Source organism: Lissotriton helveticus, chromosome 7, assembly GCF_964261635.1.
Source record: "Lissotriton helveticus chromosome 7, aLisHel1.1, whole genome shotgun sequence".
NCBI lineage: Eukaryota > Metazoa > Chordata > Amphibia > Caudata > Salamandridae > Lissotriton > Lissotriton helveticus.
Window position 1 is genome coordinate 435,381,328 of NC_136068.1, and position 23,190 is coordinate 435,404,517.

Sequence of the window (23,190 nt, forward strand, 5' to 3'; positions counted from 1 at the left end):
CACTCCGAGGTTTATCATGATCTCCCACAGCTTGGCATGCTGTACGCAGTCGAAGGCCGTGCTCAGGTCTACGTAGACCAGATAGATTTTGCCTCCTTTCGCGCTGGTATATTTTCCGGCCAGGAGGGTCAGGTTTAGTGCCTGTTCCACCGTCCCGAGCCCCTTCTGGAAGCCATATTGCAGGTCTGTGATGATACTGTTCTCCTGGGCCCAAGATTGTAATCGGTCCAGGAGTAGTCGACCTGCAATCTTGCCTGTGGAATCCAGAAGGGAGATCGGCCGGTAGCACGCGGGATCGTTACGATCCCCTTTCTTGAATATTGGCAGGAGGGTGGAAGTAGACCATGATGGAAGAAGTCCAGTCTCGGTGACTGCTGTCATTACCCGGGTAATTATTAGTGACCAGTAGTCGCTATTGTATAAGAACAAGTCCATAGGTACCCCGTCTGGGCCGGGAGCCTTGCCAGTTTTTGACGCAGTAATGGCCTTTCTAACCTCATTAATAGTGAAGCGTAGATTAATAGGATGGAAATTATTCTCTACTTGTGGTTGATCTTCTGTTTGAGAGAGGTCGGTTTGCGAGCCAAAATTTTTTATAAAATGCTGGACCCAGTCATTCTCAGTTATTGCCACATCTAAATGATGTGGGTCTGTGGTATTATCTAGAAGGGGTGATCTGATGGTCTGCCAGAATGTGGTGCTGTCTTTTTTTAGTGCACTCTCGTGAAGTTGACACCATAGGTCTTGCTTTATCTGGCGCTTTCGAGTTTTCCGGGCAGTGTTATACTTTTTCCTCAGGAGTGAAATTTTTTGGGCGTCTCTGGGTTTCTGTTGGAGAGCTTCTTTGAGGGACGTGAGGGCCTTTCTGCAGTCAGAGTCAAACCATCTCTTTGTTGGAGGTTTTGCTTTGTTTGCAGTGTGTTTAAATAGCTCGTCCCTTATTGCTCCTTGGATATTGTGAAAGGAGTTGACAATTAGTTCTGGAGAGGCCTCTGCAGACAGACAGTCCCTTACCCATGGTTGCGTTTTTGCAAGTATCCTTTGTGAAGTAACTTCAGGGTCTATTTTTGACCATTTAATGGCATACCCATTCTTCTTCTTTAATACTAGTGATTGCTGATCGAGAGGGCTGACTTTTGTTGTGGAGGGACCCGTTTTTTCCATAAGGAGATCCACGCTCAGGGGGTAGTGGTCGCTAATCGGGCTGGACCCTACTTTATAATTTTTTAGTAAACCTTTACAGGTATTCGAGGCTAGGATAAAGTCAATAGTTGACATACAGCCGCGCCCATGAAAAGTAGGTAAAAATTTCTGGACCGGGTCAACTACTTCGTTGGCAAAGTCTAGGTCCAAGGTGAAGAGAATTTCGTTGAGCTTGTTTCCACTCGGAGTGTGTGCAAAGTGTGGGATGGGATCTCCGAGTTCGGTCTGTAGACCGCAAATTCCACTTTCATGATTTGGACATGTTGTTTGATTGAAATCGCCTCCCCAAATATAGTTTGTCGTATTTAAGTTCACGTTTTGTAATGAAGATATGTGTGCTACCATTTCGTCTAGGTAAGTGCAACATTCCAGGGAGCCTGTGTTATTATAATAATTTATGATTATGAGTAAATTTCTTGACGCTGCCGTCTGATGAGTGAGTTGGATGATTTGATAAGTGGGTGTTTCCTTTGTTAGTTTTGCTGTTAGTGGTAAGGTGTTGGAGAGATAGATCAGGAGCCCGCCTTTTGGTCTTCCCATTGTACTTGGCGTTGCTTTTGTAAAAAATGTCTTATAGCCCGGTAGATGGAGGGGGGATGTACGCCAGGTCTCTTGTAGGCACAAGATTTGATGGCTCCTTGCTATGCTCAGCCATAGGGGGCATGATATTTTTTCCGTTAGTCCTGCAACATTCCAGTAGGCTATGCCTATGCTCATGACCTCTTTATTTTCCGTGATAGCAGATACTGTCATCGCGTTGGTGTGGGTTCCAATAGTTGTGTCGGACTCGATGTTTGATCTTTGGCTGGTATATGCTTCTACTGGGTGGGAACGGATCGGGAGATTATTTAAATGAGTCAATGATGACTTTGGCGTGTAGGGCGGCTCTGGTGATGGTGTAGGATACTTACCGGAAACAGAATGGTGTACGGAATCTGCATTGTGGTGGTTAGGTTTGTCCATGAATGGTCAATCGACCATTTCAAGGCACTCAAATCGGTTTTGGGTCGGAAAGCCCTGCCATCCTTCATATGCTTGGTAGGGTCTGTCCTGCCAATAAGGTGTTTGGCGTTCAACATATCTACCTCTTGGTCCTCCCCTGTCTGAGTAGTCGCGTGGATACTCCCTCTGATTCCATGGTGCTTGACACCAAGGGTCCTGATTTCGTAGATCTTTAAAATGATCTTTAGGATAGTGGTGCCATTCCCATGGTGGAAAGTTGTGGTGTTGTTTTACTGGGGGGTAAAAGAAGGAGAGGTGGCGGGCGTCTATTCCCCCTTTTTTATCGAGTTGGGGCCATGCACAAATATGGTCTACAGTTGCGGGATCTCTACATGTTACGATGATACAATCACCGCATATTGTTTTCTTTGTTTTGCCTATCCAGGCTACCCTACGGGCTGTAGTGATCCCTCCCGAGAGATGGGATTCAAGGGGTCTGTTTATGCTAAGCCACTGCATGGCCTTGTTTTTAAGTGACCATGCAGTTTCTGAGATGTCATCTGTTAACTCGGGTACTCCTGTTAAAACTATTGTAAAGGGAGTAGCTTCCGGGGGCAAGTGAGCGGGGCGTCTGGCTGTCGGATGTTTTTTCGGCGTGGTTTTAGGTGCGGGTGTGTTCTTGGATGTATTCTTGGGTGTTTTTTGAGAGAGCGATAAGTTCGATGACTGAGAGTCAGACTTTTCTGTGGTGGTTCTACTGGAATCTGGTTTGGCTGATGGACCTGGAGTGCCTGTCATGGCCTTGCCTGCGGTTAGTGTTTGCTGTACTTTGGAATGAGGTGGTTTCTCCTGCTGGGGAAGGGATGTGTTTACAATGGATTTGGGTATGGTAGACGGTTGTTTTAGAGTCTTTTGTACTGAAAGTGTTGTGTTGGAATGATTGACTCCTTTCTGTGCGTGTGATTGGTTTTGTTTTATTGGTGGGTGCGAAGTGTTACGTTGACCCCTTACATCGATCCGGGTATTCGTATCTAAGAGGGTAGCTGAGATTATTGTTAGTTGGGCTTCAAGATTTCTAATACTTAATTGGATAGGCTTTAAATACTGATATAGTAAGTCCTTAGTTGTGGTGAGAACTTGTGAGGTGATTCTGCAGGTCTTACATTGCTCCGGCATGTTATCATTAGAAATTGCCTTGTGGGGAAGAATTGAGTCAGAGATATGTAATATACTGTTAGAGGTTACGGAGTTTGAATAGATTGTTTTAGGTTCCTGGCAGGAAGAACTATGTGTTCCTTCATTGATTGGTGATTGAATTTTCGGTGTTGCCCCTTCTCTCTCGCCTTGCTGGGATGAGTTGTTTATGGAATGGATGTCTCCTTCGATTTGGCAACCGGCTAGGTCGGGAGTTGCTTCCAGGTCATCCATTGTTATTGAGGGATCCGACTCAGAGTGCGTGACCGACAGGTCAACTACTGATGGAACAGTGTTTAGGTCTGAGGCAGAAAGAGTCACAGGAAGAGAGCTGTTTTGAGTGTTTAAATTGATTGGGGAGGCGGCATTTGCTATAGCGCCTAGTGATGAGCGCTTTGCATTAGCGCTTATGAGATCCATTGAAACTCTCTTCTCCATTAAAGCTATGCTTTGGTTTATCGTGTCATTTACCCGCGATATAAATAAGTCGATAGGGCCTGTTACCTGTGCTACCTCCTGAGCGTGTTTAGATTGGGGTTTGGAGGTACTTCGTGTTTTGGCTGGCATGATTGTTTGTTGCTGGGTCGATGGTAAAAGGGAATAAGCCCGGTCCGGTCCCTATCGGGCACTAACGGGCAACAACGGGCCCGCCCTTGGCCCGGGCTTCGCCCCGGGCTGCGTCCCGCGCGCGTCCCGCGGCGCGCGTTCCCTGGTAGCTTTATAGGATGTGGGGGATTGTGGAGGTGTGGCACTGGGAGGGGGCGCGGCTCTCACGGGAAGAGGACCAGCTAGAGATGGTGCATGCTGGTCCTCGCAGTCCCGGGGCCGGCGCCTCTCCCTCCTCTGCGGCCACACGGAGTCTTCCGGCGTCCCCGCCGCTCCAGCAACTGCAGGTGAAGGTCAGTTGGCTACTCCTGTAGCTTTAGGCAGTGATTGGGCTCCAAACGAGGGAGAGCAGCAACAAAGTTAATAGCGAGTGGCACCCGCGGAGCGGGTGCCGCGAGATGTTAAGGGTTTGGCTTGGAGGTGTGGCACTGGGAGGGGGCGCGGCTCTCACGGGAAGAGGACCAGCTAGAGATGGTGCATGCTGATCCTCGCAGTCCCGGGGCCGGCGCCTCTCCCTCCTCTGCGGCCACACGGAGTCTTCCGGCGTCCCCGCCGCTCCAGCAACTGCAGGTGAAGGTCAGTTGGCTACTCCTGTAGCTTTAGGCAGTGATTGGGCTCCAAACGAGGGAGAGCAGCAACAAAGTTAATAGCGAGTGGCACCCGCGGAGCGGGTGCCGCGAGATGTTAAGGGCTTGGCTTGGAGGTGTGGCACTGGGAGGGGGCGCGGCTCTCACGGGAAGAGGACCAGCTAGAGATGGTGCATGCTGGTCCTCGCAGTCCCGGGGCCGGCGCCTCTCCCTCCTCTGCGGCCACACGGAGTCTTCCGGCGTCCCCGCCGCTCCAGCAACTGCAGGTGAAGGTCAGTTGGCTACTCCTGTAGCTTTAGGCAGTGATTGGGCTCCAAACGAGGGAGAGCAGCAACAAAGTTAATAGCGAGTGGCACCCGCGGAGCGGGTGCCGCGAGATGTTAAGGGCTTGGCTTGGAGGTGTGGCACTGGGAGGGGGCGCGGCTCTCACGGGAAGAGGACCAGCTAGAGATGGTGCATGCTGGTCCTCGCAGTCCCGGGGCCGGCGCCTCTCCCTCCTCTGCGGCCACACGGAGTCTTCCGGCGTCCCCGCCGCTCCAGCAACTGCAGGTGAAGGTCAGTTGGCTACTCCTGTAGCTTTAGGCAGTGATTGGGCTCCAAACGAGGGAGAGCAGCAACAAAGTTAATAGCGAGTGGCACCCGCGGAGCGGGTGCCGCGAGATGTTAAGGGCTTGGCTTGGAGGTGTGGCACTGGGAGGGGGCGCGGCTCTCACGGGAAGAGGACCAGCTAGAGATGGTGCATGCTGGTCCTCGCAGTCCCGGGGCCGGCGCCTCTCCCTCCTCTGCGGCCACACGGAGTCTTCCGGCGTCCCCGCCGCTCCAGCAACTGCAGGTGAAGGTCAGTTGGCTACTCCTGTAGCTTTAGGCAGTGATTGGGCTCCAAACGAGGGAGAGCAGCAACAAAGTTAATAGCGAGTGGCCAACGAGTACCGACGAAGTAAAGAAGGCCTTTTGGCCTTAAAGAAATTGTTTTATCGATTCCGAACAGGAGACGTCGAAATCACATCTGAACCCAATGGCGGAAAAAAACAATCTGGGGATGGAGTCGATGCCCATGCGCACTGTAGTCCAGGGGAGGAGCCACCTATCTCGTGATACTTCAAAGACTCTTCCAGGACAACAAGGTGCAATCATCCGGACCCAACACTAGGCGGCGATCTATGCAATAGATATGAATTTAGCAGCCCACATGCCTCGAACCTGAGCCTACCGATTGACAGTTCACAGGTGGGGTTACACTTAGCTGAAAGACAAATGCGAACCCAGAGAAAACTCTGATCAAGCCCAGAGATAGGCAGTTACACCGCAAACAGGTTCGAGGTAATTGGCTCCCATAAAATGTTAGACCAAAAGCATGCGTTCCCGAAATACCACAAAGATAGATGCCACATAAAGTTAGGACCCCTCAGTCAATGAGAACTCAGCATACACACCACACGTAGTGATCACGTGCTCCCCAGACTGGACATTTGGACAAACACACACTGTCCCACACTAAGTCTCCCCAAGCTCGAGAGCCACCTGGTTCCCCCTCATCAGTTGATTTTACTTGTGGTTTATGACTAGGCTAAGAATGTCAAATCTGTTTATTGTATCTCAGAAACGGTAGAAATGGTTGGCCAAAAGTTCTGTAAAATAAGAGACTTTCTTCAGATGATACTCTGTCAAAACTCTCCTGGCCGCTGCGTTTAATTAAACCAACTCTTTCTGTTTTGTTTTGCCTCGTCTTCATTTTTCAAAGTAAATTCATATCCGAGCAACAAGCCAATCACACAGATAAAGACAGGTTTGTTTTCTGTTCATAATTTTGCAGCTACTACCGCTAAGCATTTGTGAATACCCACGGAGCGGTTACCCCCAAATGGTAGGGCCTTAAATTGGAAATGACGTCCAATTATCACATACCGCAGGTATTTGTGATGTGCAGGGTGGATTGGAATGTGGAAATATGCATCCTTCAGCTGTAATGCAGTCATGAAGTTGTTTTTTTGTAGTAGTGGTGTCACCATATGGAAGTGTTCGGACAGTATGTATTGATTGAGTGGACGTAGATCGAGAATGGGCTGTAGTGAGTCATCCTTTAGAATGAGGAACTAAACGAAGTAGACTACTTTGTTGTGATATTTGTGTGGGACTAGTACTATAGCCCCCTTTTGCAATAATACCTTTCCTTCTTCCCTCAACGGATGTAGAGGCTGTGGATTTAAGATGTGACGTTTTGGTGGGATATTTGTTGGCTGTTGTGTCAGCTCCTAGGCAATGTCCCAGCTTGATTATTTGTAATACCCATTGGTCTGATGCGACAGGTGGCCACAACTGGTGGAATTGTTGCAGCCTTCCCCCAACAGGTGTTTCGCGGTCAGGGGGAAGTGTGGGTAAGTCACTTCTTTAGTGGAGGGTAAGTGTCCTAGTTGGGGGTACCTCTACAGCTATTTTTGTGGTTGTCTTCACAGTATTCATGGCTCTGCCGGTGGAACTACTATTGCTGGCACTGATAGGATGGATTTTCAGGGGTAGATGCTATTGCTGCCCCTCTGCCTGGTAACGCAGAAAGGGCAGTTGCTTTTAAGGTGTTGTCTCTAAGGCACTAATTGATTTTGCGGTGTCGTTTTTGGTTTTCTCAAGTTGTGTGCACAGCGGGCCCAAAGAGGTTTTTCACATTAAATGGGCAGTTGAGAATGTGCTGCTGCACCTCGGGTTTGAACCCTGATATGCGCAGACACGCATGTCTGCAGAGAATGATGGATGTGTTAATGTCCCTTTCAGCAGTGTCTGCACAGTCTAGTGCACACTTGATTGTTGCATTGGATATCTGCCTGCCCTCGCTTACCAGGTCATCCTCTTGCTTCTTATATTCATCTGGGAGATGTTGCAAGAGTTCCTGCATTTTGTCCCAGGTAGCCCTCTTATAGCTGGAGAGCAGCTCAAATGAGTTCAATCCTCCAGCGATTGGCATGGCCTGCTGCCACCCGTTTGCCTGGAGCATCAACTCTTTTACTTCCTTTATCTGGAGGAGGCGATTCTCCAGTGCCCTGTACTGCAGCTGTTTTCCTGGTAGTGGTGACAACAAGGGAGTCTGCTGAGAGGTGCCCACGTATGCAAATTGGGTCAGTTGGTGGCAGCCTGTATTTCTTTTCTGTGCATAGTGTCAGGACCATAGATTTCACTGGATCCTTAAAGATCTCTGGATACATTGGGCACGGATCATATCATCAACATATATTCACTGGATCCTTAAAGATCTCTGGATACATTGGGCACGGATCATATCATCAACATATATTAGACAGTGCGCTCTGTGCGTGCACGTGTTTCAACCAGGAAGTCTGTTTGCTCCTCAGTGGTGGGCAGTGAGAGCTTCTGGTACTCTGTATGACAATGTGGTATGAGGATGCGTCAGCTGGTTGTGACTTTTGTTGGTACTGGCAGCTTCATGTCGGAGTACGGTAGGACCATGTCGGTCATCCCACAGATCTGGGCTGTGGTGGGGTGTCTTGTGTTCCCTGAGAATCTGTGTCCTGGATCTCCCCCTCTTCCTCTTCTTGTAGAGAGGGCAAGAATGTTTGTGGTGACTCTGGGGAGTTGAATGTCATTGGGCTTGTGGCCCTGTGTTCTTGTGCCACTCTTTTTGGTGGAGGCAGTGGAATGTTTTCTCTTGTACCCATCTCTTGCCAACCTCTTTGTGTTTAAACTGCATAAATGGTTGAAGTCCCTCAAAGACAATGCCTTGTTCCGCAGTTGGCTTATGTGAGTGAGTCTTGTTTCTTTGCAACTGGCGGAATGTCCTCAGAAACTTTGTATGGTTTTGGTAGACCAGATGTCTGGCTTTTCTTCTGGCCAGAAGTATGTATGCGCTGTTTTTTAGTCCTCGGAGTCGAAGGCTGTTTCGACTCCTTGATGCTCGAGGCCGAGCGTTTCCTCCGATCTGTGTTTAGTGGGGTCGCACCCTGCTTGGCATCCTTCGATGGCGGTGTGTGTGTCTGTGCCGATATGCCTTGGGTGCCCATGTGTCAGTTGATGCAGACTTGTGTTTTGGTGTAGAGCCCCATGCTGAGATCTTGTCGCCCGAATAGGATTGAGTACTTTCTCATCCCTTCTTGGCTCCCAGGCATTCTCGTGGTGTCGACCTGAGCCGGAAGGCTGTGGCCCACCGTGGCGTGGCGGATGTGGTGAATACTAGATCTTTTTTGCAGATAGTCAGCAGTACTCACGGTACATGGCGTCGTCTTGGTCCTCGTGTCAGACAATGGAATCAACATAGGTGATGTAGCCCCCCTGACCTTTACCATAGCGTGTTCTTCCCTTGAGGATGAATCAGAAGTGACATAGTGGAGGCGGGCGATGAGAACCCCCACCTCCTACCGGAACATTTGTCTCACTCTCTGCATCACTGTGATGTGAGAACTACGCCTCAACAGCTAGCTCCACGGTGTACATCAGGTGTCCATCCCTACGGGTCTGAAGTGTATTTTTGTTCTTGAATAATGTGCAGGCCAAGCACTTGTCTTCTTGTGCTGCAAGGATGAGCACAAATTACACACTACTAGTGTATTCAAGTGTGTCTATTTGGCCCAGTACCTAGGGCAGCGTTGAAAAAGGTTCTTCTTCGTCTCCATCACCCGGAGACAGGCATTCTCGACTGGCATGTGTGTGGGTTTATTTGCTTGTGTGTGTGTACCGATCGCCAGGTAATAAGTCCCCAGCGTCTAGGATCTGTTTGTGTCATTCACTGGATCTCCTGTCGCACTTACTCTACCACAGGCCGCATTGGTATCCAATGCTGAAGAGCTCTGAGGCAATCCATTCAAGCTCAGTGGTGCAAAAATTTTTTTTTAAAGGAACCGTTAAACATGCGCAATACTGTAGAGGGGGAGGAGAGAAGACGCACAACAGCGATAATAAAATGTCTTCAGGGAAAAATATCTTGCAGAGTCCAGGACCAACACTAGATGGCAAGAGTATGTATAGCATGTGTATCAGCAGCCAGCACATGCTACAAATACTGCTTTATCTATAAACGGGTAGGCACAATAGAAAATATTTAATACAGTCCTGTTTAGCACTCAACCTTCCTGCTCTCTATCACACTAGGTCCTATTTTGAGTTCTATGCTGCACTCCCTGCAACAATAGCTACGAACACAACCTACAGCTGTCCTCTGACCTTTCATCCATCCCAACATGCTTGCTCACCAAACCACTCTGCAACTCTTCCCTGGTCCATATCACTAATCTGCCATTTTCTTTTTCCATAATACTTAACAAATGCCCTTCAAGCTACTTTCCAGTCCACTGTTGCTGTAGCTGTAAAGTTACCTTTTTGTTTTGAGGTGGCAGCTGTGTCTGGCAGAGCACTTTATTCATCTGCAGCACACATTCCTCTCACTGCACCCTTTTGTCGCATCTGCAAGAGATCATGGATACATTAATAACTGCCTGGGGGATGATTGAGGGCACTGAGGAGTTTAAAAAAGGGGAACAACAACAAAGTCCATGCTAATAGGCTGGACGCTCTATGTGGGTTCATGGACAGCAAAGTGGAAGTTTTTGGGTCATAAATGCAGGCATGGATAATTTACTGGAAGCACTCAGTTTGATCATAGTTAGAGAAGAAGTTTTAGTCACCAGCTTTGGACACAAGACAATGGGCTAGGAACTCTTTTAAACAGGAAGTTCCTGCAGGAGGGGAGCAATTGAGGTCAGACTGGGGCTTGACCTGGGAAAAAGGGGAGTAGGAATCCAATTGTGATAATACACAGGAGGTTATTGGTGGGACAATCAACACGGGGTCTCAGAGTCGCGTATATACTTCTAGGTGGCAAAAACTGTTAATCGAAGTGAAGCTCTTTTGGGGTAAAGAAACAAAGACCACCTTAAGTGTACAACCAGGTTACCTTGTCATGCCTTGTTGTAAAAGGTTGACATGTTGAGATGCACTGCAGGAATCTCACCTCATCAAGCTCACGCTGGGTCTCGTCTTCCATGCGTCGGATATCCGCCATTGTCAAATCAACCCATCGGTCCAACCAACAAAAGAGCTGCCGGTGGAAGTTGGTAAAAAGTCGCTTTTCTTGCTGAAGAATGAAAGAGAGTGGAAGTGAGTGGAAGTGAGAGTGTTGACAATCAGAGGTGGTGTCAGGAGTAGTGTATGGAAAGTCCGAGAGAAAACAGGTTATATTGAGGTAAAGAGAGCCAGTGAGCATGAAGAACAATTGTTACTTACCTGTAAACGGTGGTTCTCCGGTATTGGTGTCTTTCATAGATTCACATGCTTGAATATTCCCCGTCGTCGAAGTGGGAGCCCCATGGTAAATAAAGTAGCAATAAAACCAATCATATATGTATATAAAACATAATTACATACATCCTAAAACCATAAATACTCATAAGCACCAATGTTAGCATTAACACATAGAATTACCTTAGAAGAAAAAAAGGCACTTTAATAGCATATCCAAACTACAGCCAATCAGGCGCAAGCACCCTCTAGAACCTTCTCCTCAGAGCCTCAGGCCCTCAGATTTTCGTAGCACAAGACTAACAAAAGAGTCTAGGAGGAGAAGAGAGCCTCTGAGGGGAGGTGGATGGGTCGCATGTGAATCTATGAAGACACCAGTACTGAAGTAACAATTGTTCTTCTCCAGTATTGGGGTGTCTTTCATAGATTCACATTCTTGAATAGAATAGTGAGCAGTAATAGCTGGCCGCAAGAAAGAACAGCAGTGCAGTGGCATAAAATGCAATGAAATAGCATAATACTGCCAGACAGATGATAACCCATACAAGCGGAGGGAAGGCAAGAGGCTCATCTTATTTAAAAAGATTGCGAAGCACCGCTTGGCCCACTGCAGTATCAGCTTCGTTGATCGTCTCTAGGCAGTAGTGCTTCGTGAAAGTGTGCCTGCTGGACCACGTAGCTGCTCGGCAGATTTGGTGAATCGGCACACCAGCAAATAAGGCCGTAGAGGATGACATAGCCCTGGTCGAATGAGCTCTCACTGTAGAATGAAGAGGCTTGCCGGCCTTTTGATGACAGAATGAGATTGCTGAGGAAATCCAACGTGCAATAGTTGGCTTGGTAACAGAACGCCCCTTGTGCATGCATCCGTAAGCAACGAATAGTTGATCAGACCTACGAAAGGGTGCTGTCCTGTCGATGTAGAATTTAAGGCATCTCTTAATGTCTAATGAATGCAAACGTTGCTCCGCCGGAAGTTGGGGATTAGCGAAGAAAGTCTTTAAGAACACTGGTTCATAGAGGTGAAAATCAGTTGGCACCTTAGGCATGAATGCCGGGTTGGTGCGAAGTACAACACAGTCCAATTTGAATTGAAGGAAAGGAGGCTGAATGGTAAAGGCGTGGATATCACTCATGCGACGTGAGGAGGTCAGGGCGAGAAGGAGAGCAACCTTTCAGGTCAAAATATTCTAATCCGCTTTGTAGATGGGCTCAAAAGGCGCCTTCATCAATTGCGCCAAAACAATATTGAGATGCAAGATAGGAGGAGGACACCGAATGGGCGGAAACATCCTGAATAGCCCCTTGGAAAACTGGCGAATGACTCTGGAAGAGTAGAGAGAGGAAAACCCATCCTGCCGAAAACAAGATATTGCCTCTAGTAAGACCCTCAAAGTGGAGGGGGAAATTCCGGATTAAACCAACTGCAGAAAGAACGGCAGAAGCTGAGCAGACGAAGAGTGCACGGGGTGGATGTTGGCAGAGGCACACCAGTGACGGAACCTTTTCCACTTTAGCTTGTAAGTCTTTACTGTGGACGGAGCCCTCACACTGGCAAGAACGTCTCTACATGCCGGTGAAATATTCAAGTGAGCAAATTCAAGGTGCTCAGGTGCCAGGCCGATAATTTGAGAGAGAAGGGGTCCGGATGGCAGATCTGACCCTTGTTCATTGTGAGGAGATCTGCTTGAGGGCGAAGGAGGATTGGTTCGCACTGTGAGAGAAGCAGCAGTTCCGAGAACTACGCTTGTCGAGGCCATCTGGGACCTATCAGGAGAATGTGGCACGGCTGCCTCTGCATTTTTCACAACACTCGAGGAACCAGCGGGATCGGCGGAAAAGCGTAGGCGAATAGATTAACCAGTCCATCAAAAAGGCATTCCTCCACGACCCTCGGTGGGGAAGTCAGCTTGCATAAGACGGGCATTTCCGGTTCACAGGGCTCGCAAAAAGATCCAGGTTTGGGCGACCCCACAGCCGAAAGATGAAGTTTAGAGTTGGCTGATGCAACTCCCACTCGTGGTTCGAAAACGCGGACCTGCTGAGGGAATCCGCCAGGATGTTGGAGATGCCTGGTAGGTGAACCGCTGTCAGGGTAATCTGGTGACGGAGTGCCCAATCCCAGATGCTCTGTGCCAGCTGAGAGAGGAGCGGTGACTTGGTGCCGCCCTGTTTGTTTAAATAGTGCATACTGGTGGTATTGGCGGTTTGAATGAGCACTGATTCTCTCTGAAGTAGAAGACGGAAAGACTTTAGCGCAAGAAAAATGGCCATTAGTTCCAGTCTGTTGATGTGCCAGGAACGTTGAGACTGGGTCCACTTGCTCTTTAAGGATAGCCCCTGAAGATGTGTGCCCCAACCTTCCAGGGAGGCATCCGTGGTAAGGACGAGCTCTGGATCGATGGTCAGGAAAGAAGTACGGGCAGCGATGTTGGATGGTTGAGCCCACCAGCGGAGAGCGGACCTCATTCGAGCGGTCACCAGGACCATGTCGTTGAAAGAGCCGGTGACCTGACGCCACTGTTTGTCCAGTTCCTCCTGAATCAGACGACTCTTGAGCCTGCAATTTGGGATCACGGAGATGGAGGAGGACGCCATCCCGAGAAAAGATTTCAACACATGAACTGAAACGGACCCTTTTAAATGGATTAGAGCCACTAGGCGTAGAATCCGCAACTGACGTTCGTGAGACACGAATGCCTTCGCCAGCGAAGTATTCAGAGTGGCGCCCAGAAAGGTCCTGCAGGGAGCTGGATCGACCTGAGACTTCTCTGTGTTGATGGACAGACCTAGGGAGTGAAATAGTCTGACAGAAACTAGTGTCCAGGGACGCATGATGATGAAATTGTGACTTGACGAGACAGTGGTCCAGATAGGGAAAAATTTGAACACCCTTCAAACGTAGATATGCCACCACCGGGGCCAGGACTTTCGTGAAGACGCGAGAGGCGGAACGAAGGCCAAAAGGTAGAACCGTGAACTGAAAATGTCTCCGCCCTACCCGGAAGCGCAAAAACATCCGGTGCCTTGGAAGTATCGGCATGTGGAAATAGGCGTCTTGGAGATCGATGGTGGTCAGGAAGTCGCCCTTCGAGAGAAGGCAGAGAATTTCCGTGAGCGTGAGCCTGCGGAAGGATTGGCATTTCAGGTACTTGTTTAGGGCCCTTAAGTCAAGGATCGGACGCCATTCGCCGGACTTCTTGAGGACCAGGAAAAAACGGGAATAGAATCCCATCCCCTTCTGAGATTTGGGAACCACTTCGATGGCACCTTTCTGAATCATGAGTCGAATTTGTTGAAAGAGCTCCTTGAGGTGAACTGGAGGAGGACCAGTTGGAGGAGTGTTTGGAGGGAACTTGACAAACTCCAAAGCATGGCCTTTTGACACAATGTCTAGCACCCAACGGTCCGAAGTGATTAGAGACCAATTGGAAAAGAAAAGAGAGAATCGACCTCCAACTTTGAGAGGGGACGGCAAGTCATTGCTTCTTAGAAGCGGAGCCTCTGTAGGAAGACTTTCCTCTGTAGGACTTTGAAGACTGTTGTCGATATGATTGTTGTGACTGAGAGGAATATCTTTGGTTTCCTTGATTATAGGAGCGGTACTGGTTGGATCTGCCGCGAAACTAAGAGGAGGTGCCGCGTTCGCGTGCTCCACGAAAACGCTGCTTGCAAAACTTGCTAAGTGCCTAGGGCACGAGCCGCCTCAGTGACCTTTTTAGGTCTCCACCTGCGAAAGACTGCGTACATGTGCAGTCTCGCTGGGGAGACTTAATGTCTTGGAGTAGCAAGGTTAACCCCGCCCCTCTTCTACATTGGCTGGCCTCCTAAACGCTGGCCAGCCATTGGAGAAGAGGTCCCAGTGACGATCTAAGCCCCGTCTTTTTTGGATTGAGGGGCGTGTTTTTTAAAAAACTTTCTTTCTCATTCTTCTCCATTGGCTGGAATGTAAACAAAAACAGTCAAAAACACGCCCGTTGTTTGGTTGTTTACATTCCAGCCAATGGAGAAGAGGGGAGAAAGAAAAACACGCCCCCTAGTCTGAAAAGGACGGGGATTAATGACAAATGACGAGCGCTTGTTTTTCGATATCGACTTGAGAGTAGGAAGCGTCCCTCCTCCCATCAACGCTCCTAACTCCATCAGCACACAGAATGCAGTGGAAACCGCATGAATGCAAAAACATTCGATGGGGCAAATGTCAATGTCATGGATAGGTCTATAGCCAAAATGGCACTATTGCCACTTTGATGGACGGGTTCAAGGAGTAAACAAGCAGGATAGAAGCCCTCCACAACGGGTCCTTCCCTTGCCCTCCCAAGGCAAGTAGAGCTCCGCTCCTTCGCCGTTGCGTTGACTCTACGAGAGTCGGATCACTGCAGCTCCTGTGCTCATCAGGTTGCATTCAGGGCTCCTGCCCTCCCCTCAAGTGGCCTATTTAGCGCGAGCAAGTGCCGATCCGTGAGACGAAGCAGCAAGGGAGCGTAGACTCGACGCACCGCCGCAGCACCTGTGTCTGTGTTCCCCAGGCTGTGTACAGGGCTCCTCCTCCTCCTCCTCTCAAGCGCTGCGTGGGGATGCCGCAGCAGTCTACAGCCAGCAGACATGCTTGTCCACCTCCGCTAGCGATCCAACAGCTCATCGGGTGAATCCATGCTCAAGCCGTTAACACTCTGGCGGGCAGGATGCAGCGGCAGTCAGCGCCACTCTGAGCTGTGCCATGTACCGGCAATCCATACAAGGGTTGTCCGCAGCGGCCAAGCAGCTGTCCGAAAACTCACTCACTGGTGTGTTCCCCGAGCGTCGCTTCTCCCCACACAGTGGCGGCACAGCTTGTCCCTCTGTAAGGCAACTTTGTGGCGCCTCTTCACACTTTTGGAGAACTGTTCTTCCCTCTGGAGAGCAGCTTTGCATTGCTCGCCTCATTGTGGCACACGTTAAGGTCCCCAGAACTCAGCAAACTTAAGTATTATATGGTGTACCTTTTATGCTTACTGCTTCATGCTAGAGGAAATGCCACCTCTCAATTTCTTCTTTTATGAAGGTGAATGTACTTGAGACCCCACCTGCTCCTGTTAATAAATATGTGGGCATTCATGTTCTTTGTTCCTGGTCTGTCACCAGCATTGTTCCCTCGATTTTTGTTTTTTTCTCTATGTGCAGCTGTGAATGCTCTGTGCACTGCTGCCAATGCCATATGCATCAAAGACTTGACAACTCACTAAACAAACAAGGGAGTGACCTATCCAAATCAGTGGTGTTTGCCAGAAACGAGAGAAAGTGGCTTAAAGGCTAGAGCGGTCGACCTCGGAGCTGGGGAACCGGGTTCGAGTCTCGGCAGGGACACTCAACATTCTGTGATTCTGAGCAAATCACTTTCGCCCCTTGCCTAACAAAAGTGAATGTATCCATCTGTAATGTAACTGGTGCTCATGTAAAGCGCTCCGATACCTTCGGGTGTAGTTTGCGCTATATAAAACGTCACAAAAAAAATTATAATATTGATTTAGCCCAAGATGATACCACAGTGTTGACCCCCGTGTCTGCCTCTCTGTAGCCACCTACTAATGAGTCAATAGGGCAAGAAGTGAACACTACAGAAAGTTTAAAATATTACTTGTTGTACTGCTGGTTTACTGACTCTTGAGAGTCTGGAAAATGAGGGTAGAACCAGGTGTATGAAAAGGTAAGTAGCAAATGTTCCTCTGTCCCCTCCCCTCTCAAAATGACATCTATGAAATGCGGGTAGTGTTGGAAGTAAGTTTAGATGAGTTGCCCATTCAATCCATGGCCACTCGGCAGAGACTTTCGAAGGATGTGCAGTTTCTGAATCAAACCTTATGTTTGATTACGGGGAAAAGAATGTGAGAGGAGCTACATAGCAGTCAAAAGATAAATTCTGCAGGAGCCATTTAGCCTTTGGAGATTCAGTTCCATGTAATCATTGACTGTTAATGAAACAACACAGTTGGCTCTTCCTTCAGCAGATTAGATCTGCACAAGTCGACGCTTGTTCAGAGAGAAATACACCACATTTGTTTATTAGTGTTGCATAAAATCACTCTTAAAAGAAAACACGGGCCCTGAAAACGCTTTCCTGGAGCAGACACGCCCGTCGCTGCCCACGGAGTGCTTCCCTCCCCCTCTTTACTATTTTTTGGGAGAATTTAAAAAAAGCGAGGAAGCGGGTTTTGATTGGGAAAACTCTGGCGTGTGGATGTTTACAAGCACCGCGTGCGTGGCAGAGCCTCCGACAACAGACGGGGAGAGCGCCCCCCTCCAGCGCAGAGGACAGCTCCCTGCAGGGGAGGTGGGTTGAGGGTACACGCAGGGGCTGCTCGGGTTAACCTGCCGGGATTGAACCGTCCCCCAGCCCTGTCCTGCCTATATGCGAGCAAAAAATAAAGGCGACGCAGCAATGCCCGAAAGGGCTTCTCTAGCCAGAACTCCCCGGTCAAACGAACCGGGCGAGGCGAGCATTCTGTAATGGACGCATTTGAAGTCTGGCATGGGGGACAATGAATATGCAGGAGGCCATCATGTCTATGAGCTGCATGAAGACTCGGGCTGGGAGAGAGTGTTGTGGTAGGAATTTGCGAATGAGCATTTGCATACTAGCTATCCTTGCTGAGTTTGGATATGCCTTCGCCACTGAGGTGTTTATGGTGGCTCCCAGGTATTGCTGTACGTGGGAAGGGTGCAGATGCGATTTTGTGTAGTTGATTGAAAAGCCTAGGCTGTGTAGTAACTGGATTGTTTGTGACGTGTGTGCTGCACATTCTTGGTACGATTTTGCTTGTATGAGCTAATCGTCCAGGTAAGGGTACACATGGACGTGTTGCCTTCTGAGATGTGCTGCCACTGTCGCTAAGCATTTTGTAAACACTCTTGGAGCCGTGGTAACCCCGAATGGCAAAACCTTGAATTGGTAGTGTTGACCTTCTATTGTGAACCTGAGATATATTCTGTGGGCTGGATGGATAGGTATGTGAAAGTACGCATCTTTGAGGTCCAGTGTTGCTTGGAAGTCTCCTTGCTGTAGCAACGGGAGCACTTGTTGTAGTGTGATCATATGGAAGTGCTCCGATAGTATGTATTGGTTTAGGGGTCTGAGGTCCAATATTGGTCTGAGGGAACCGTCCTTCTTTAGAATGAGGAAGTATAGGGAGTATACTCCGTCCCTTGTTGGTGGAAAGGGTCTTGCTCTATGGCCCCCTTTTCCAGCATGCATTTCACCTCTTGCTGTAGCAGGTGATGTGTTCCGTGGACATTGGACGATGTTTGGGTGGTATGTTTGGTGGCGTAGAAGTCCGTTCTAGGCCATAACCAGACTGGATAATTTCTCTCACCCACCTGTCCGTGGTAATTGTATGCCAGACAGGTAGGAACTGTTGTAGTCTGCCTCCAACTGGTGTTAAGTGGTCTGGAGGCAGCGTAATGAAGTCACTGTTTTGTGGCAGTGTAGGCCCTGGTGTTATTGCCTCCACGCCCTCTTCCCTTATTACTGTTACCTCTGTAACCTCCCCTGGTTGTGTTCTTGTTGAAGGAACCTTGTGTGTAACTTTTGTATGAGGCAGATGTCTGTGAAGCATTCCCTCGTGTATTTGCTCTGTATGAGGAGCGCCGAAAGGAGCCCCTATGTTGTAGAAATTGCAATGCACCCATAGATTTTGCGGTTTCCGTGTCTTTTTTTCAGTTTGTCCAAAATGGTCTCGATCTCCCAGCAACCCGCAAGGGTGACTGGAAACACTGGAGCTGGATTTCTCGGCAGGAGAAAAGACAGTGTCTCTCAGTGCGTCAAATGGGAGGGTCGGCTTCCTTCGGCACTCGCATCAGCTGGGCGTCGGGCAAGTAGATAGCCGCTCTGCTCCAAACCATGGTGTGTTTGCTTAATGCAACGTTGGTATATTTATACCTGGAAGGTGCCGAGTTTGACGTAAGGTTGGACATAAGACGTCACTAAGAACTTACAGTTCTTTCTGGACTCCAGAAGTGCTTGTGCAAATCAAAACCAAAGCAGGGGGAATTCCCGGGCTGCTGGAGGCTTGGTTTGTTTAAAGAACGCGTTGTACTTTCTAGGAGTCTATGGGAGTAGCCTTGCCGTATTTGGACTGCATGGGCTATGACTAAATATGGATACGATTCTTATGCCTTTATAAGGATATGATTTGTTATAACCACATAAGGGCATAAACCGGGAATATCGAATTCGGGTCCTAGATACATTCACAACAGCAGGGCCAAATAGAAAATCTTGATTGACGGGTTGGTTAAGAATGGTGGACTGCACCTCATTCTTAAAACCGGAAATACGCAGCCATGCATGTCTGCGTAGCAAAACACTGGTATTAATTGACCTAGCTGCGGTGTCTGCAGCGTCAAGTGCACATTTGATTGAGGCGTTGATATGAACTTTCCCTCTTGGATGAGATCATTGGCTTGTGCTTTAAAAGGCTCGGGTAGGTGTTGCATAAGGCTCTCGAGCTGATCATAGTGTGCCCTGTCGTAACGAGTCAGTAGGGCTTGCGTATTAGCAATCCTCCATGAGTTGGAGGCCTGTGCGGCTACCCTTTTGCCTGATGCCTCTAGAACTTTTGACTCAGGGGGAGGTGCTTCCCCTGTTGTCTGAGAGTTAGCTCTTTTTCGTGCGTTGGCAACCACCAAAGAGTCTAGTGGCAACTGCCCCTTGATGTAAGTAGGGTCTGTAGGAGCTGGCCTATACTTTTTTCAATCCTGCGATTGATTACCCGTGCCCTGGCTGTATCCATAAAAATGTCGGGTGCGTGTTTTAGAACCCCCTTCAGCATGGGAAGCGTTTTGACACTTTTTTCTGCAGTAGTGAATGTGTCAAACAGGAAGTCTCCCTCCACAGGGTCACTATGCATGTCCACATTGTGGAAATGTGCTGCCCTGTCAATGAGTTGGTTGAAGACCACAGTGTCATCAGTAGGTGACGACTTAGCGGGATAAGTGGGTACATCAGGGATGGGATGGGTGTCATAAGGGTCGGTTGGCTCCTCCCAGGGTTCCTCTTGGTGAGGATCTTGTGGGAAATCATATAAAGGCTGTGGCTCATAACCCGTGTCCCCCTCATCGTCCCCGTGGTGAGAAGGTGAGGAAGGTGCAAAAGGTGTGATAGGCATGATAGGATGAAAAGGGCTGAAGGGTCTTGAGGGAGAAGTCCCAAAGTCCTTTTCTTTACTGGAATAGGTGAACTGGGTTCAAAGTCCAAAGGCCTCTTTTTTCTATGCAGGACGGTAACTTTACCAGTCTCCTGGTTTATGTATATTTTAGCTTGGTCGTCTGATGGATCTGGGTGGAATAGTTCTTCCTCTACAGTCCTTGGTTTAGTGTTAGACTTTTTCGGTTCGGTAACACTTGGTTTTTCGACGACTTTTGGGGACTTGTGTGGCTTTTTTGGCTCGTGCCCCGATTTTGGGTCGGGGATTGGTTTCGGGTCGACCGGAGTTTTCGGGTCGACACGTTTCTTGTACTCCGTAGGCTTCTTCGGATGACTGTCTTTCACTGAGTCGATGTTCTTCTTGGCATCGACTGGTGTCTTTGGAGCATTTGTCCTTGGATCGAAAGTTTTTTCCGGCTCCGACACTGGTTTCGGTACGGTACCGGTTGTCGGGTCGACTCTTTTTGGAACAGCAAGCTTGCTCGGGTCGGCGACCTTCTTCGGTTCTGCGGCATTTGGCTGAGTGCCTTTGTTCGGGTCGACCGATTTCTTGGGGTCGACCGTTTTTGGCTGAACAGCCTTTGTCAGGGTTGACAGTCTTCTTTGGCTCGACGCCCTTTGGCTGTGTGGCCTTTTTCGGATCGACGCCCTTCGGGTCGGTGACCTTCTTTGGCTTTGGAACCTTCTTCGGGACGATGGTACTGGGCCCTGGGGTTTCAGAAGGTTTCAGTTTCGGTTTCGGAGCCGAGCCGGAAGGCGGGGCTGGCGAAAGTTTTTTATGATCTTGGCGAAGGCCTTTTGGCGATGCCTCGACCGGAGCCTTTGGTAACGGGATAATTGGTGTCGGGGGTGTAGTACTCACGATTTGCCCAGACGGAAGTTCGTCGTCGGAGTCAGAGTGATCCTCGACCGTGACGATTTCTAGGTCCGAGTCTGGGGCGTCCTGTAGATCCTGGTCATCATCGAAGATGTTTTCCGGTGCCTGTCGCTGCATTTCTTGCTGGGCAGCCCGTCGGTTTCGTATAGTTTTTGGGGATCGAAACTGGGCGCAGGCTGGGCAGGTTTCTTCCCTATGGTCTAGGGAAAGGCACTTGTTGCATACTGAGTGTTTATCAGTATGTGGGAACTTGGAGTGGCATTGTGGGCACCTTTTAAACGGGCTTCTTTCCATCGACGGTCGGCTCACGTGGCGTCGAAAAGGCCCAACGGCCCGCGTCGACGACCGATTCGAGATGGAAGGTTGGATCGAGCAGAGAGGTACCGAACGAGAACAATACCACCGAAGTCGAAGGCCTTTTGGCCTTTAGAAAAGTTTTATTTTTCGATTCCGAGTTGGAGTGTAGGAGTTTGCATCCGAACCCAATGGCGGAAAAAAACAATCTGAGGATGGAGAAGATGCCCATGCGCACTTTAGTCTAGGGGAGGAGTCACCTATCTCGTGATACTTCGAAGACTTCTCCAAGACAACAAAGTGCAATCATCCGGACCCAACATCTATGCACAGATTTGAATTCAGCAGCCCACAAGCCTCGAACACTAACTTACCTGACAGGGTCCTCACCGCCTCGCGACAGCTCCTGGGCTGTGGTCCTGCGTTGGCACGTACAGGAACAGCCGCGTCACAACCCCTCTCAGCCAATACAGACGCTGCTCCAGCAGCGCCAGGATTGGCTTAGCAGTGATACTTGTCGCCCGCCTGCCCATTAGGAGACCGAGGGTTGGGGTGTTGATCAACCCTTGTTCTCCTAAAGAGCAGCCACCATCCAGACAACACTAGTGCGCATGACTGGGCTTTTCGGAAACATTCTCCGACCTAAACCCAGCATGCGCACTTGTGCTGCTGCCGGCTGTGCGCTCCTCACCACCCCCTGGCCTGACAATACATGTCAGTCGGCTTGACACCGGACCGCCCACCCCCTTCAGACTATGAAGGGGGTGGGCGGTCCGGCGCCATGCTGACTGACATGCATTGCCAGTTTACTTCAGTCAGAGCAGCCAAGGGAGCTGCAAGCGTGGGCGGCTTGTGGGTCAACGCCCTAGCTCCCCAATGGACGCACCGCCACTGGTGAAGGAATAATTCATTTGAGTCCATCCATGAAAGCTTTAATAGTGGGCACTCTGAAAAGGGAAAGGTGTGGTCTATTTTGAAGATAAGCAGCTATTGCAGCGTGATGTATGCGCATAGACGTGCGCGCTAAATTCGAACTTTGTAAATGTAACATATAACAAATGGTATTTTGAATAGAAGCATCAAGTGGACTGACATGGTTGTTATTACAATAAAGAACAAACTGCTTCCATTTTGCTGCATATCAAGCTCTTGTAGTAGGTCTTCTAGCCTCTTTAATAATATTCATACAGTCTGGTGGAAGATTTAAGTAACCAAACTATGAATTCAGGTGCCAAATCGCAAGATTGAGAGGTTTGGGAACTGGATGTCTCAACTCTCCATGGCTCTGCGTGAGGAGACTGGATGTGAGACGTCGCTGTTGATGAGGAACTACTGATAGTTCTAAGAGGGTAGTGAACCAAAGTTGGCGAGCCCAAGAAGGAGCTACTAGGATTAGTGTGAGGGATATGTGCCTGAGCCTCCGAACCAATAGTGGAATGAGTGAGAGAGGCAGAAAAGCATAGGCAAATAGCCCTGACCAGTTCATCATAGAGCATTGCCTTTGGATAACGGGTATGGATACCTGGAGGCGAACTTTGGGCATTTTGAGTTTTGGTGTGTGGCGAACAGATCTATGTCTGGAAAGCCCCACATCTGAAAGAAGGGGAGGAAAACTTGAGGGTGAAGTTCCCATTTGTAAATTTGTAGTCTCTGTCTGCTGAGGAGATTTACGATCAGATTGCTCACTCCTAGGAGGTGTTCCGTTGGAGATAAATCTTGCGATGAAAGGCCCATCTCCAAATGTCCTGTGCAAGGTGTGACAGTTGGAGAGTGTGTTCCTCCCTGCTTCTGTATGTAATACATCGCTGCCATGTTGTCTGAGCGTTTCAGGACAGCTTTGCCTACAAGGCGAGTTTGGCAGGCTCTGAGCGCTAAGAAGACTGCTAACCGCTCCAGATTTATGTGGAGAAGCTTTTCCTTTTGACTCCACAATCCTTGAATTGTGTGAGTTTGGAGATGAGCTCCCCAACCAGTGAGCGATGCATCTGCTCTTAACACGGTCAGTGGAATTGGATTGATGAAAGGCCACCCTTTTGTAAGGTTGTGCGGATTCTACCACTGAAGAGAGC

General features: G+C 49.1%; 1 protein-coding gene across 1 annotated transcript in view; it reads right to left on the minus strand.

The window, feature by feature from the left end:
• Nucleotides 1-23,190, minus strand: part of LOC144768560 (phosphatidylinositol transfer protein beta isoform-like) — a 372,071-nt gene that overhangs the window by 49,469 nt on the left and 299,412 nt on the right. Inside the window, exons 10-11 of the mRNA XM_078652332.1 lie at nucleotides 10,483-10,605; nucleotides 9,848-9,935 (exon numbers count right to left, since the gene is read on the minus strand). Coding sequence (XP_078508458.1) covers nucleotides 9,888-9,935; nucleotides 10,483-10,605 — 171 coding nt within the window. The 3' untranslated portion in view covers nucleotides 9,848-9,887. The remainder of the gene's footprint in view (nucleotides 1-9,847; nucleotides 9,936-10,482; nucleotides 10,606-23,190) is intronic.